The 15,273-nt window shown below is 44.1% G+C and overlaps 1 protein-coding gene across 1 annotated transcript; it reads left to right on the forward strand.

Moving 5' to 3' along the window:
• Positions 1-4,987: 4,987 nt before the first annotated feature.
• On the forward strand, positions 4,988-6,193 carry LOC311117236 (nuclear receptor subfamily 0 group B member 1-like; the record flags this gene model as incomplete). The annotated part of the gene is made up of 2 exons (XM_084192210.1): positions 4,988-5,540; positions 5,952-6,193. The coding sequence occupies 2 exons, from the start codon at positions 4,988-4,990 to the stop codon at positions 6,191-6,193; spliced, it is 795 nt and encodes a 264-aa protein (XP_084048336.1).
• Positions 6,194-15,273: the final 9,080 nt, after the last annotated feature.

The following is a 15,273-nucleotide window of genomic DNA, read 5'->3' on the forward strand; positions in this document are numbered from 1 at the left end:
ATAAGGCCTTGGTAATGAATGAATGCAGGACATACAGTAAGTATTGACTTTGATCCCATGCCTGTGATGTCCTAGCTGGCTGTCATACCCAGGCTTTCAGTGTGGGCGGTACTTTGTGGATATCTGACACTTAAGGCTCTACTTAATCAAAAACCAGCGACTAGTGTTTCAAGGTAGGACAAAAACAATGTACTTCCTGCACTTTGAAAGTGCTGCATCCTGTATACTGATATAAGCAATGTTTACCATGTTTACCATGTTTATCATGTTTATCATGTTTACCATGATTCCCAACTGCATTCTTTTTCAAACATGCTCTTTTTCTGCACAAGAAGAATTGATTATTGTAATTACCAGGATGTCCAGTACCTGGTATGGATTGAATAGAGCATTTACTTTTCCAACAAAACTATTTCTACCAGCGTGAAATGTCTAGTGTCGACTGTATGTTTTCATATTCAATCTAAATCAAGTAGCATACATAATATGCCATTTAGCAGACACTTTTATCCAAAGCGACTTACAGTCATGCGTGCATACATTTTTTTTTTTGTGTATGGGTGGTCCCGGGGATCGAACCCACTACCTTGGCATTACAAGCGCCGTGCTCTACCAGCTGAGCTACAGAGGACCACTACATGTATGTATGTAGGATTTGTGTTGGTCTTTGGGGTTACTTCTCAGAATATCTGCATTATTCTCAAGGTCCAGGAGCAGGAATGTTTCCAAACAGCATGGGAATTAGTCTGGGATGGAGTCCTTGGTTCACTGAAAGCCTTTAGACTTTAGCCTTAAAGGAGTACAAATCATAATATGGAAGTGCCCTTGTCCTTGTTGTCCTGAGAGTTTCACTCTGAAACCAGAGTAGAAAAGATATACAAAAGTATAGTTGCACTTCGCCTAGTTTCATGGTCAGTTTGTGAGTTCAAAAGCAAAGACGCTCCTAGACAGAGGAGAGAATCCAACAACTAGACAATTCCTATGTCCAATGATTCACAAACTGTCATCATGCATGTACATCACAAAACGACTGCAACAGGTGGCTTGTACAACATATGCTCACAATTTATTTACTATTTCATTTTGCGAATGCATCACGAAAAACTTGAGAAAGAAATGCAGAATCTTCAAAGACAATGAGCAGAGGAAGCTGGCTCTTGGAGGCCATTACTTGACCGTGGTAGGCTACTGTATAAAAACATGGACTGGGCTAGTGAATAGGTCTGTTCAAAAGGCATAATATGAAAAAAATCTAATTTCATAAAGCAGGAGAACATATTGAGCAACACGTTAGCAACATATTCTGTCCTTGAGCAGAAACTGGGCAGGATAAAAGTAATGGGTGGGGGTGGGGTGAGGAGGTCACTGGGCAGGATAAAAGACATGGGTGGTGTGGTGTGAGGAAGTCACTGGGCAGGATAAAAGACATGGGTGGGGGTGGGGTGAGGAGGTCACTGGGCAGGATAAAAGACATGGGTGGTGTGGTGTGAGGAGATCACTGGGCAGGATAAAAGACATGGGTGGTGTCGTGTGAGGAGGTCACTGGGCAGGATAAAAGACATGGGTGGGGGTGGGGTGAAGTGGTCACTGGGCAGGATAAAAGACATGGGTGGGGGTGGGGTGAGGTGGTCACTGGGCAGGATAAAATACATGGGTGGTGTGGTGTGAGGAGGTCACTGGGCAGGATAAAAGACATGGGTGGGGGTGGGGTGAGGTGAGGAGGAGAGGAGGAGGTTCGTGAAGGTTGTTTACTTGACTCTGTCCTTGATCTATGTCTTGGAACAAAAACATTCATTTTCAAGGAAATCAACTATGAGAGTTTCTCTCTTTTGTGAACAATATTGTAAACCCCACCAAAGTACAGGCGTTCATTGGCTGCTACACCATAGCCTTGTCCTTGTGAGTCAGAGGAAAAACAGCTTGCCTTGATATAATTTCCATACAGGCCAGCGAATAATCTCCTCAAAGAGAGGAAGACATCAGTGTTGAAAAAAAATTAAACATGTATGCACTCACTAACTGTAAGTCGCTCTGGATAAGAGCGTCTGCTAAATGACTAAAATGTAAATATGTTCCCTTCAAGACGTCTGTGTTGTTCTGTCACATATGGTTCTGTCAAGCCTAATGATGTGACTGACCCCGAACTTCAGGACTTTATTGATAGTTCTTCATTTGTGCTTTTGATTACAACCTCCTGTTGGCTCAGACATTCAATGACGGTGACATTGAGGCGGATGAAGTATGTTGACAGTTGTCATGGTGGGTTGGTGACATGCAACACTGCTGAAGTTTGGCATCAGTTTTAGGAGGGAAAGAGTTACCAAATGACACACACTCAAACAGTTGTCATGACAACAGTTGTTGTGACACACTTGTCATTTCAAATTATTGACATTGGTCATTTCAATTGTCTTTTCTAAAAACCGGCCCGCACAGCATGACTTTTGAATTCTTCTACAATGCTTCTTTCTCCCTATCGCTACAAATGAAATTAGATGTTGAACATGCTGTGCGGGCCAGCCTATACCTCAGGAGAGCAGATAACAAGATATCTTTATTTTCCAAATTAGGGCCTTACATTGACAGTGTCTAGACAGGAACCTTGCCTACAGAAGTGGCAACAAACACATCTCCTATGAAATGTCAAAGTACACAGCTGCACATAAAGCTTTGCCTCTGGAATTGAATTGATATTTGAAAGAAGGACAAGCTCCGATTTCAGAGATAATAACCTGGTATTGAGTTCTGGTGCGCAGGTATTCTTCAGTTTGTTTAGTTATTATATGGAAGATGCCACAGAGTCAGGGCCAAGGTGCGTCTCGATGGCGCGGATCACATGCATTTCCATTTTGGCAGCCTGAGGTCGCTAATTGAGGTCTGAAAGCTTGTAAGACCTGATGCAGTGACCTAACTAACAAACAGAAATGTAGCACCGCTTGGATATAGTCACATTACCCAGAATTTCATTTAACATGTGGCAACAATTCCTCTAGAAGGGGACAAATATTTGTATTGGTCTTCTCTCTTTCAGTGGGTTTGGAATAGCTTCCCTCTAAAGGGGGGGACGGTAGGTGAATGTAGAATGTTTTGTAAATGTATTAAATATAAAAAACGATTCCTTATGTAAGTATTCAGACCCTTTGCTATGAGACTCGAAATTGAGCTCAGGTGCATCCTGTTTCCATTTATCATCTTTGAGATGTTTCTACAACTTGGTTGGAGTCCCCTGTGGTAAATTCAATTGATTGGACATGATCTGGAAAGGCACACACCTGTCTATATATGGTCCCACAGTTGACAGTGCATGTCAGAGCAAAAACCAAGCCATGAGGTCGAAGGAATTGTCTGTAGAGCTCTGAGACAGGATTGTGTCGAGGCACAGATCTGGGGAAGTAGTCTCCTGAGTGGTGCAGTGGTCTAAGGCACTGCATCGCAGTGCTAGCTGTGCCGCTAGAGATCCTGGTTTGAATCCAGGCTCTGTTGTAGCCGGCTGCGACTGGGAGACCCATGGGGCGGTGCACAATTGGCCCAGGGTAGGGGAGGGAATGACCGGCAGGGATGTAGCTCAGTTGGTAGAGCACGGCGTTTGCAACGCCAGGGTTGTGGGTTCGATTCCCACGGGGGGCCAGTATGTAAAAAAAAAAACATCATTCTTAAATGGAAGAAGTTTGGAACCATCAAGACTCTTCCTAGAGCTGGCTGCCTGAGCAATCGGGGGAGAAGGGCCTTGGTCAGGGAGGTGGCCAAGAACCGGATGGTCACTCTGACAAAGCTACAGAGTTCCTCTGTGGAGATGGGAGAACCTTCCAGAAGGACAACCATCTCTGCAGCACTCCACCAATCAGGCCTTTTATGGTAGAGTGGCCAGACAGAAGCCACTCCTCAGTAAAAGGCACATGACAGCCTGCTTGGAGTTTTCCAAAAAGGCACCTAAAGGACTCTCAGACAATGAGAAACAAGATTCTCTGCTCTGATGAAACCAAGATTAGGCCTGAATGCCAAGCGTCACATCTGGAGGAAACCTGGTGAAGCATGGTGGTGGCAGCATCATGCTGTGGGGATGTTTTTCAGGGGCAGGGACTGGGAGACTAGTCAGGATTGAGGGAAAGATGAACGGAGCTAAGTACAGAGAGATCCTTGATGAAAACCTGCTCCAGAGCATTCAGAACCTCAGACTGGGACGAAGGTTCACCTTCCAACAGGACAACGACCCTAAGCACACAGCAAGACAACGCAGGAGTGGCTTCGGGACAAGTCTCTGAATGTCCTTGAGTGGCCAAGCCAGAGCCCAGACTTGAACCCAATCGAACATCTCCGGAGAGACCTGAAAATAGCTGTGCAGCGACGCTCCTCATCCAATCTGACAGAGCTTGAGAGGATCTGCAGAGAAGAATGGGAGAAACTCCCCAAATACAGGTGTGCCAAGCTTGTAGCGTCATACCCAAGAAGACTAGAGGCTGTAATCGCTGCCAAAGGTGCTTCAACATTTTACTTCAACAAAGTACTAAGTAAAGGGTCTGAATACTTGTGTAAATGTAATATTTCCGTTTTTAATTTTTTATAAATTAGCAAACATTTCGCTTTGTCATTATGGGGTATTGTGTGTAGATTGATGAAGAAAAAAACAACAATTTAATCAATTTTAGAATAAGGCTGTAATGTAACAAAATGTTGAAAAAGTCAAGGGGTCTGAATACTGTCCGAATGCACTATATATCCTAATTATTTAGAAAATCTAATTCAGGGTGTCTTTCGCATAATCCAGCAATTGTCTATTGTTCTGTATGTGACCACTTTGCACTACTTGTTTGGTTTGGTGTCAACTGGCTGTCTGGCTCCCTCTAGTGGTGCGCCTGTGAAGAACTGGGTGGGAGGTGTCGAATATTTATAAAGTCTAAACAAGTTGTCAATGGGGAGGAAGGAAATATAAAACCTCACCTTCCACGTCGCCAGGGTTGTATTTGCCAGTTATCAACAGACGGACGGGATGGCTTGCTTTGACAGCTGCCAGTGCCTCGGCGAAAGGGGACAAAGAAGCATCCTTTACAGCATTTTGAAAAACGACAACCAATATAATCAGCATTCACAGGGGCGCGCGAGGGTGGCGGTCCCTCAACAGCAGGTTTGTTCGTGTGGATCTAAGAAGAAAGTGGTTCTCCGATCTCCCCAGACAACCTGTAAAGCAGCGTCGGCAGTGCTTTTAAAAACGCTGAAGTTCGTTAAAAATGTACTTTGTTTTCGGGAACTTCCTGCGGAGGACCAGTTACAGCTCGTGCGCAACAGCTGGGCCCAGCTGCTCGTTTTGGGCATGGCGCAGGACATGATGGACTTCGAGACCATGGAGACGCCAGAACCCAGTATGTTACAGAAGATTCTAACCAGCGGACAAGGAAGACAGGAGACCGCGCACGGGCGCAGTAGCCAAGGCGTTTCTCTCACTGATGTCCAAGGAATACAAATGTTTTTGAATAAATGTTGGGGACTGGACATCAGCACCAAAGAATACGCATATTTAAAGGGAGCCATTCTCTTCAATCCAGGTTTGTTAAACAAATTGCTTTATGGTGTATTTACTGGTTTTATTATTATTAGCAAGCCTATTATTATTATTATTATTATCATTATCATTATCATTATCATTATCACTATTATTATTATTATCATTATTATTATTATTATTATTATAGTTGTTTTTGTTAGTGTTTTTATAATATGCATTACCATCATCATCATCATCATTATTATTATTATTATTATAACTATTATCATTATTATTGTCATTATTATTATTGTTGTTATTGTTTTAATAATAATAATAATAATTATTATTAGTAGCCTATTATTATTATTAGTTTATGAATGGGCTATTATTAACTATGCGACTCTTATTGACTCGTTTGAGTTCACCATAATTGTTTCTGATTATAACTTCCATTTTATTCTCTCCTTAGACATTGCAGAGCTCCGGTGTCAAAGCTACATTCAGGCACTGCAGAGCGAAGCGCATCAAGCCCTTAATGAATATGTGAAAGTCACTCACCGAAGAGACGCTACAAGGTTCACTAAACTATTCATCGCGCTCTCCATGCTACGGTCCATCAATGCAAACGTCGTTGCTGGACTTTTCTTCAAACCTGTCATCGGCACGGTCAGCATGAATGAATTTCTACTCGAAATGTTTTACGGAAAATAGACTGAATAAACTGTTTAGAGACTGAATATAGACCGTGCTGTGGAGTGGACTGGAGGGTGAACAGAATAACAACAGGCAGGTGTATAGGGTTGCTATCCATATATATTTATTTTGCTATAACACATCTTATTTTTGTAAAATAAAAGTGTTTGCTGAACTTTGCATGTGGTTATTTCAGTTTATCAACATATATAATCCTTTTTTAAATTATAGCCTACAGTTATGTCTGAAGTTATGTCTAATAACAGCTGCATAATACATTCAATCTTATTTGATTGCAGTACATTACCTGGATAATGCTGACATAGATGCAAAATACATTCAATCATATTTGATTGCAAAACATTACCTGGATAATGCTGATAGTGATAATGCATTACTGTGTTTCACCTCAAGAGGGCAATGCTCGCCCACAGTCTAGAGAAAGACATTTCCATTCCTGCAGACATTGACAACTACATCAATCCCAAAGCTTTCAGCACTCCCACAGCTCCTGAACTGTCTAGGTTATAAACTTCTTTATGAGGTACTGTGAATATGTTAAAAACAGCAGTAGTGCTAACAGTGTTTCTAATGACATGCATTCATTCAACACACCTCTAGACACCAAGGACGTAGCATCTCATGTCAGGACAGGTCATTGGACTGGGTCGGTCCCTTAGGAGGGGCTGCTGTACCATCTAGTGAGGGTGAGGTGGGTCACAACACGTGTCTGGTACCAACCAGTGTCAGGACAAGACCAGGCTGTTAGCATACCCACACCACATGCCACACACATCAATGGAACAAGGAGGCACATGGCAGGTGGCTGTGGGCATCCAGAGTGGCATGGACCCGAGGTGAGGCGTTTAGGCTACCAGTCATGCATTAAGGAGAGGGGAAGGCTGCCAGGCCTGAGAGGTGTTGCCGTGACGACACGCTGGGCGGAGGCCGTGGGAGGAGGCAACAGGCAGTGGTGGTGAGGCCTGATGATAAATGTGATCAACGTGGCCCATGTTCATCTGAGGAGGAGGAGGAGGATGAGGAAGAGTGGGAGGAGGAGGAGCAGGAAGAGGAGGAGGAAGAGACGTCACACTACACATAGACAGGGCAAAATACATAACACACACAGATGAAAAAAGTCCAGAAAAGGTTAATTGCTTAGTGTATGGATGTTGAAATGCAATATTTAGGAACATATCCACAAACAACGACAGAGAGGTCCCCTATGAGTAAAGATGTTCCCATGGAAACACTAGGGTTAGGGTTGTGATTGAGGCTAGGGTTAGGGTTGTAATTGAGGCTAGGGTTAGGGTTGTGGTTGAGGGTTAGGGTTGTGGTCGAGGCAAGGGTTAGGGTTGTGGTTGAGGGTTAGGGTTTTGATTGAGGCTAGGGTTGTGGTTAAGGGTTAGGGTTGAGGTTGAGGCTAGGGTTGTGATTGAGGCAAGGTTTATGGTTGAACTGTGATGTGGACATGAAGCTAGGGTTAAGGTTGTGGTTGAGGCAAGGGTTATGGTTGAACTGGGATGTGGACATGAAGCGAGGGCAGGGCAACTTTGATGGGGGTGGGGGCCACAAAAACTCTGAACTGCTTACCCACATCCATACTATCCATTTTTCCTTGGGGTGTAGAGAAAATGTTACAGTTTTTAAGCAAGTTTACTGCAATTCTGCATATTTTGCCATGGGGCGGAGAGAAATGTTTGCAGTTTTTAATATGATATCTGAGTGAGACTGACTAACAAAATCAATGGGGCCCCCTGGACAGTAATTCGACCATGATAACAAGTTTACAGTGAGGGAAAAAAGTATTTGATCCCCTGCTGATTTTGTACGTTTGCCCACTGACAAAGACATGATCAGTCCAGAAAAACATACATCAAAAATGTTATACATTGATTTGCATTTTAATGAGGGAAATAAGTATTTGACCCCTCTGCAAAACATGACTTAGTACTTGGTGGCAAAACCCTTGTTCGCAATCACAGAGGTCAGACGTTTCTTGTAGTTGGCCACCAGGTTTGCACACATCTCAGGAGGGATTTTGTCCCACTCCTCTTTGCAGATCGCCTCCAAGTCATTAAGGTTTCGAGGCTGACGTTTGGCAACTCGAACCTTTAGCTCCCTCCACAGATTTTCTATGGGATTAAGGTCTGGAGACTGGCTAGGCCACTCCAGGACCTTAATGTGCTTCTTCTTGAGCCACTCCTTTGTTGCCTTGGCCGTGTGTTTTGGGTCATTGTCATGCTGGAATACCCATCCACGACCCATTTTCAATGCACTGGCTGAGGGAAGGAGGTTCTCACCCAAGATTTGACGGTACATGGCCCCGTCCATTGTCCCTTTGATGCGGTGAAGTTGTCCTGTCCCCTTAGCAGAAAAACACCCCCAAACCTCCATGTTTGACGGTGGGGATGGTGTTCTTGGGGTCATAGGCAGCATTCCTCCTCCTCCAAACACGGCGAGTTGAGTTGATGCCAAAGAGCTCGATTTTGGTCTCATCTGACAAAAAAACTTTGACCCAGTTCTCCTCTGAATCATTCAGATGTTCATTGGCAAACTTCAGACGGGCCTGTATATGTGCTTTCTTGAGCAGGGGTACCTTGCTGGTGCTGCAGGATTTCAGGCCTTCACGGCGTAGTGTGTTACCAATTGTTTTCTTGGTGACTATGGTCCCAGCTGCCTTGAGATCATTGACAAGATCCTCCCGTGTAGTTCTGGGCTGATTCCTCACCGTTCTCATGATCATTGCAACTCCACGAGTTGAGATCTTGCTTGGAGCCCCAGCCCGAGGGAGATTGACAGTTATTTTGTGTTTCTTCCATTTGCGAATAATCGCACCAACTGTTGTCACCTTCTCACCAAGCTGCTTGGCGATGGTCTTGTAGCCCATTCCAGCCTTGTGTAGGTCTACAATCTTGTCCCTGACATCCTGGAGATCTCTTTGGTCTTGGCCATGGTGGAGAGTTTGGAATCTGATTGATTGATTGCTTCTGTGGACAGGTGTCTTTTATACAGGTAACAAGCTGAGATTAGGAGCACTCCCTTTAAGAGTGTGCTCATAATCTCAGCTCGTTACCTGTATAAAAGACACATGGGAGCCAGAAATCTTTCTGATTGAGAGGGGGTCAAATACTTATTTCCCTCATTAAAATGCAAATCAATTTATAAAATTTTTGACATGCGTTTTTCTGGATTATTTTGTTGTTATTCTGTCTCTCACTTTTCAAATAAACCTACCATTAAAATTATAGACTGATCATTTCTTTGTCAGTGGGCAAACGTACAAAATCAGCAGGGGATCAAATACTTTTTTCCCTCACTGTAGATAGCTGACCGCTAAACTAATTTAGCAATCTAAAAAATGTTACCTGACATGGGCTAATTGACTGACGATCAGTGACTGACATAATAAGAGAGAAACTGCTAATGTACAACCGAATTTCAAAATTGCACCTTGTGTATTCTACTATTCTAACTCTCAACAGTAAGTTGAAACCCCGACTGAGCTCCTAAAAACATATAATAATATTGATCCGAGGGCCTTCAAAAGGGGGGCCAGTTTCCTATCCCTGAGATAGAGTTAGGGTTGAGGGTTAGGGTTGAACCGGGATGTGGACATGAAGCTAGGGTTAAGGTCACTGGCCGACATACCACACCCCCCCGCAGCCCCGCGTACCACACACCCCCTCCCCAGATAGCATATGAACACGTCATAAGCCACGGCATAAAAAAAATGAAATTTAGTTGTAAAATACCACATTTTCTCTCAGCCTCATGGCAAAATGTGTAGAATTGCAGGAAATTATCTTTAAAAATGCAAAATTCTCTCAGCTTCATTGCAAAATGTGTAGAATAGCATTATAAAACCGCAAATGTTTCTCTTTGCACCATGGATTTTTTTTTAGAATTTTAGGAAGTTAACTCCCCCACCCACCCCAAAATCCCCAAAATGCAGTGGGGCCCAACGAAACTGCAGTACTCCACTGGTTAAGGTTAGGGTTAGGGTTGTGGTTGAGGTTAGGGTTAGGGTTGAACTGGGATGTGGACATGAAGCTAGGGTTAAGGTTAATTCTATTACCATGTTAATACAAAGCAAGCATGCTGTCACTACAATATCTACTGTTACACATAAGAGCTATTCAATGTAAAGCGTTATCAAAATTAATTATTTTAAATCTTGAAAAGACACTCTGAGAAATGAATCCGGGAGTAGCCTTATTTCTGCACCACCCATCTGACCTCCCAGCTCTGAACCCAGCTCTGAACCCAGCTCTGAACCCAGCTCTGAACCCAGCTCTGAATCCATCCAGCAGAGCACTGCATGCCTCAGAACCACCCAGCTCTGAAACCCAGCTCTGAATCCATCCAGCAGAGCACTGCATGCCTCAGAACCACCCAGCTCTGAACCCAGCTCTGAATCCATCCAGCAGAGCACTGCATGCCTCAGAACCACCCAGCTCTGAACCCAGCTCTGAACCCAGCTCTGAACCCAGCTCTGAAACCCAGCTCTGAATCCATCCAGCAGAGCTCTGCATATCTCAGAATAACCCAGCTCTGAATCCATCCATCAGAGCTCTGCATATCTCAGAATAACCCAGCTCTGAATCCATCCAGCAGAGCTCTGCATGCCTCAGAACAACCTACGGTGCAATACTCACATCAAACCACACTTTGACATCTCAGTCCCCCAAAGAGATCCATATCTCACTTTCTCAATCTTCCTAGCTCTGTAGTTTAAGTCAGTGTTTGACACATGGAATCCCTAAGTGATCCCATCCCATTTCAAATGAGGCAAGAGATCATGACGGACTGATCCCAAGGAGCCAGGCAGGAGCCAGGCAGAGCTGTCAGTGTAGCAGGCCTCTTCCAGGGCATCACAGACCTGCTCTCTCTGTCTCTGCAGTGCACGGCTTCTCTCTGCATGCCTTCTCTAATTAATCTGCTCCCTAGAGTTCAGTTCCCCCATAGACTTCTCATCTCCTCTTCTCTTGTCAACCTAAACCGTGGTATCAGCTCTGCCCTAGTTACAGTATAATACCCCTGTCTCCCCATCGCTGTGTCTTGTCATAGAGAACATAATGAGAAGAAGAGATCACATTTTCCCCTTGCTGTGCCTCGTCAGTTGGTGTCAGAGGTGGTTTGTGGGTCCTTTTCTGTGTGACGCCCGGTGAAACAGCATCACTGTGTTAATGCTAGCTGGCAACTGTAAACTACACTGGGAAAGAGTAAGAGCAGAGATACTATGCTACTGTTGGGAAGAAAAACTCAAATGGCTTTGATTCTGTTTTATGAATAAGAGAAGGATTCGTCCAATAAACCTCCACCTGTAGGAGTTGATAATGAATAATACATTAGCAACATTTCAACCCTAAACGCAGCATCTGCTCAGCTAATTGATTTCCTCACTGGATGATCTATATGAGAGTAGATAGATATAAAAACCATGTTTATTGCTTCTTTTGGAATAGCACAGAGATAATTCAGGCAATAATTCAGCCAATTGTAGGAGTGGCATAATTGCTGTTATTTAATAGAGGCCAACCTGTGTATTACCTGTGTAGGAGTGGCACATTTCCTTACATTGTGTTTCTTATAAGGAGGTGCTACGGGCTTAACCCACTGGTTCATTGATACAATAATTGCATTGTTGCCTGATCATGTATATTCCGCTGAGATGTTTTTTAAAATTAGTTTTAAGCTCTTTCTTTCCTATTTCCTCCCCCTTTGGAAGGGGCTCCCCACCGCGCCGGGCAGCTCCTTCCCCCTCTCCCTCCCTCCTTTATACTCCTCTCCCTACCTCCTTTATACCCCTCTCCCTCTGAAAGTTGCATGAAACAGGATAATCTCAGGGTGTCAATTATAAACAGGCACAGTGACTAATATACTCATTCACCCTGACAGAGGTCTGCTGCCACTTTGTTCTGACAGTTAAATACACACACATCTATTCAGCAAGGATTCCGCTGCTTTACGCTTTATTTAATTTATGTCGTCAAGCTGGTGCCCAACTGTTTTCCCTTCCCTTCCTCTGGCCCCAGGTGTATTGAGACGTCTCTCCTTGGGAATTAAGTCGGGCTGAGGAGGTGGAGAGGGAGAAGGTACCGGAGTAGGATTTATGCTAATGAAGGGGGACGTGTGTGTGTGTGTGTCACGTTGAGAGGAAGTCGAACAAACCATTTCATCGGTCATCTCCACAGAGGATGAGTGGCATGAGACGCCCCTTGGTTTATTTCCCAGGGTTGTTTCTGTACCAACTGTACCTCACTGCCTCCCTCCCTCTCCCTCTCTCCCTCCCTCCCTCCCTCCCTCCCTCTCCCTCTCTCTCTCCCTCTCCCTCTCCCTCTCTCCCTCCCTCCCTCTCCCTCTCTCCCTCCCTCCCTCTCCCTCTCTCCCTCCCTCCCTCCCTCCCTCCCTCCCTCTCCCTCTCTCTCTCCCTCTCCCTCTCCCTCTCTCCCTCCCTCCCTCTCCCTCTCTCCCTCCCTCCCTCTCTCCCTCCCTCCACAACCTCTCTGCTTTCTTTCCAATTAAGCTCTTAATTGCCAAAGATGATAACGAGTTAATTATTACTCTGCAGGCTTGTAAAAACACAGCTGTCACAGCACTCTGTGTGCCGCTGCAGTGTGTCTTTGTGTGTGTGGTGTGTGTGTGTGTGTGTGTGTGTGTGTGTGTGTGTGGCTGACTGTAAGCTGCTGCTGCTGCTGCTGTCACCAACGGGGGGACGCTGTGTGATGTCATCATCTGAGGGGGACAAGGGAGAGAGATGGGGAGAGCTGTCTTTCAGACCGATGGAGGCCATCGGTGTAATGAGTTCATAGCCAGGGAGGGCAGCAGCTACTTTATAAAATATATACATTTTTATTCACTCTCACAGCAGCAGCCATTTTGCCTTGGTAACCCACACTCACAACCCATGCTCAAGCTTTCAGTGTGCTCAAATTACTAAAGCTTGGGATTTATAAAAAGGAATTTGTTTACAACTAGAAACGTTGTCTTGGTGACAGTCCAGTAGAGGCTGCTGAGGGGAGGACAACTCATAATAACGGCTGAAATGGAGTCAATGGAATGGCATCAGACAAATCAAACACGTGGTTTCCACGTGGTTGATACCATTCCCTTGACTCCATTCCAGCCATTATTATGAGCCGTCCTCCCCTCAGCAGCCTCCACGGTGACAGTGGTGCAGACAGTGGTAATCCATCTGGATTTAAATTGGCCCCCAAAAACTATAGATCAGAGTGACCTCATTCACTGTAGTAGGCCACACTCGTCTGTTCAGGGGCCAGCTAGAGAGGGGCCCAGCGATATCTACAAGTAGGGTATATGTGACAGGTCTATTCTTCACGTTGCTTATGTCTTGACCAAATCCAGGTGATTGTTTATGCAGAGAATAGTTGTGGTCTTTGGGCTGACTGGTGAAACAGACTAGTGTGACTATAAACATCATGTAGGCTACAATTCAAGCCATGACCAACAGATGACAGTGTTTCACAATGAATGACTACGTTCCTGATCTGGCTCTTATTTCTCTAGCTACAGTACACCTGCCATTTTGAATCAACACACACACACGCACGCACACACGCACACGCACACACACACAGAGAGAGAGAGAGAGCAATGAATAGCTACAGTTTTTTTATCGCTTTGGTACCGTTTTCACAAATGTGGGGAATTTTCTAAACTCAGTACAAAACTCCAAACTGGTAACACTTGTAACACAGCCAGTCTTACATTCAAAACCTTCAATTGTGCATTCATTTTGTTTGTTGACATCTTTCACCACACAACCACTGATCCAAAATATAAGTTTACTGTTATATTTTAATGAGTATATTGGATTATTCACAAAAATACAACATCATATCTTCTCAATGTAGTTATTTTAACAACCAGTTAATCCAATAAGAGAAAATATGTAAGATAGATATTTCAAAATTGCCCTTTGAATATAGTATGCTACAGTACTGTAAATGACAGTACATGACTGTTTTCACATTAGGCAATACACTTGCACTACCCATTAAAATTGACTGAACATCGTTTCAGTCATTTCTATCCCATATCTGATCAAAGGTGTGATCATTGAATGCATCTTATACAATGTAACTAAATGAAAGAAAGGAAAGACACATGTTTAGCAGCACTAGTTAGCATCAAGACTGTCTGGAGCATTTGGCCATAGGTTCTCATCAAAATCACTGTTCATGCACCTGGGGAAAACCCTTTTTGCATGCCGAATCCAAGCCTGACCTACAGTACCAGTCAAAAGTTTGGACACACCTACTCATTCAAGGGTTTTTCTTTATTTTTTACTATTTTCTACATTGTAGAATAATAGTGAAGACATCAAAACTATGAAATAACACATATGGAATCATGTAGTAACCAATAAAGTGTTAAACAAATCAAAATATATTTGAGATTTGAGATTCTTCAAAGTAGCCACCCTTTGCCTTGATGATAGCTTTGCACACTCTTGGCATTCTCTAAACCAGCTTCATGAGGAATGCTTTTCTAACAGTCTTGAAGGAGTTCCCACTAATGCTGAGCACTTGTTGGCTGCTTTTCCTTCACTCTGCCGTTCAACTCATCCCAAACCACAAATTGGGTTGAGGTCAGGTGATTGTGGAGGCCAGGTTATCGGATGCAGACTCCATCACTCTCCTTCTGGGTCAAATAGCCCTTACACAGCCTGGAGGTGTGTTTTGGGTCATTGTCCTGTTGAAAAACAAATGATATTCCCACTAACCGCAAACCAGATGGGATGGCGTATTGCTGCTGAATGCTGTGGTAGCCATGCTGGTTAAGTGTGCCTTGAATTCTAAATAAATCAAAGACAGTGTCACCACCAAAGCACCCCACACCATCACACCCCCTCCTCCATGTTTCATGGTGGGAACCACACATGCGGAGATCATCCGTTCACCTACTATGCGTCTCACAAAGACACGGCGGTCGGAACTAGAAATCTCAAATTTGGACTCATCAGACCAAAGGACAGATTTCCACCTGTCTAATGTCCATTGCTTGTGTTTCTTGGCCAAAGCAAGTCTTCTTCTTATTGGTGTCCTTTAGTAGTGGTTTCTTTGCAGCAATTC

This window comes from Coregonus lavaretus (assembly GCF_964263955.1).
Source record: "Coregonus lavaretus genome assembly, contig: HAP1_SCAFFOLD_3083, whole genome shotgun sequence".
Taxonomy (NCBI): Eukaryota; Metazoa; Chordata; class Actinopteri; order Salmoniformes; family Salmonidae; genus Coregonus; species Coregonus lavaretus.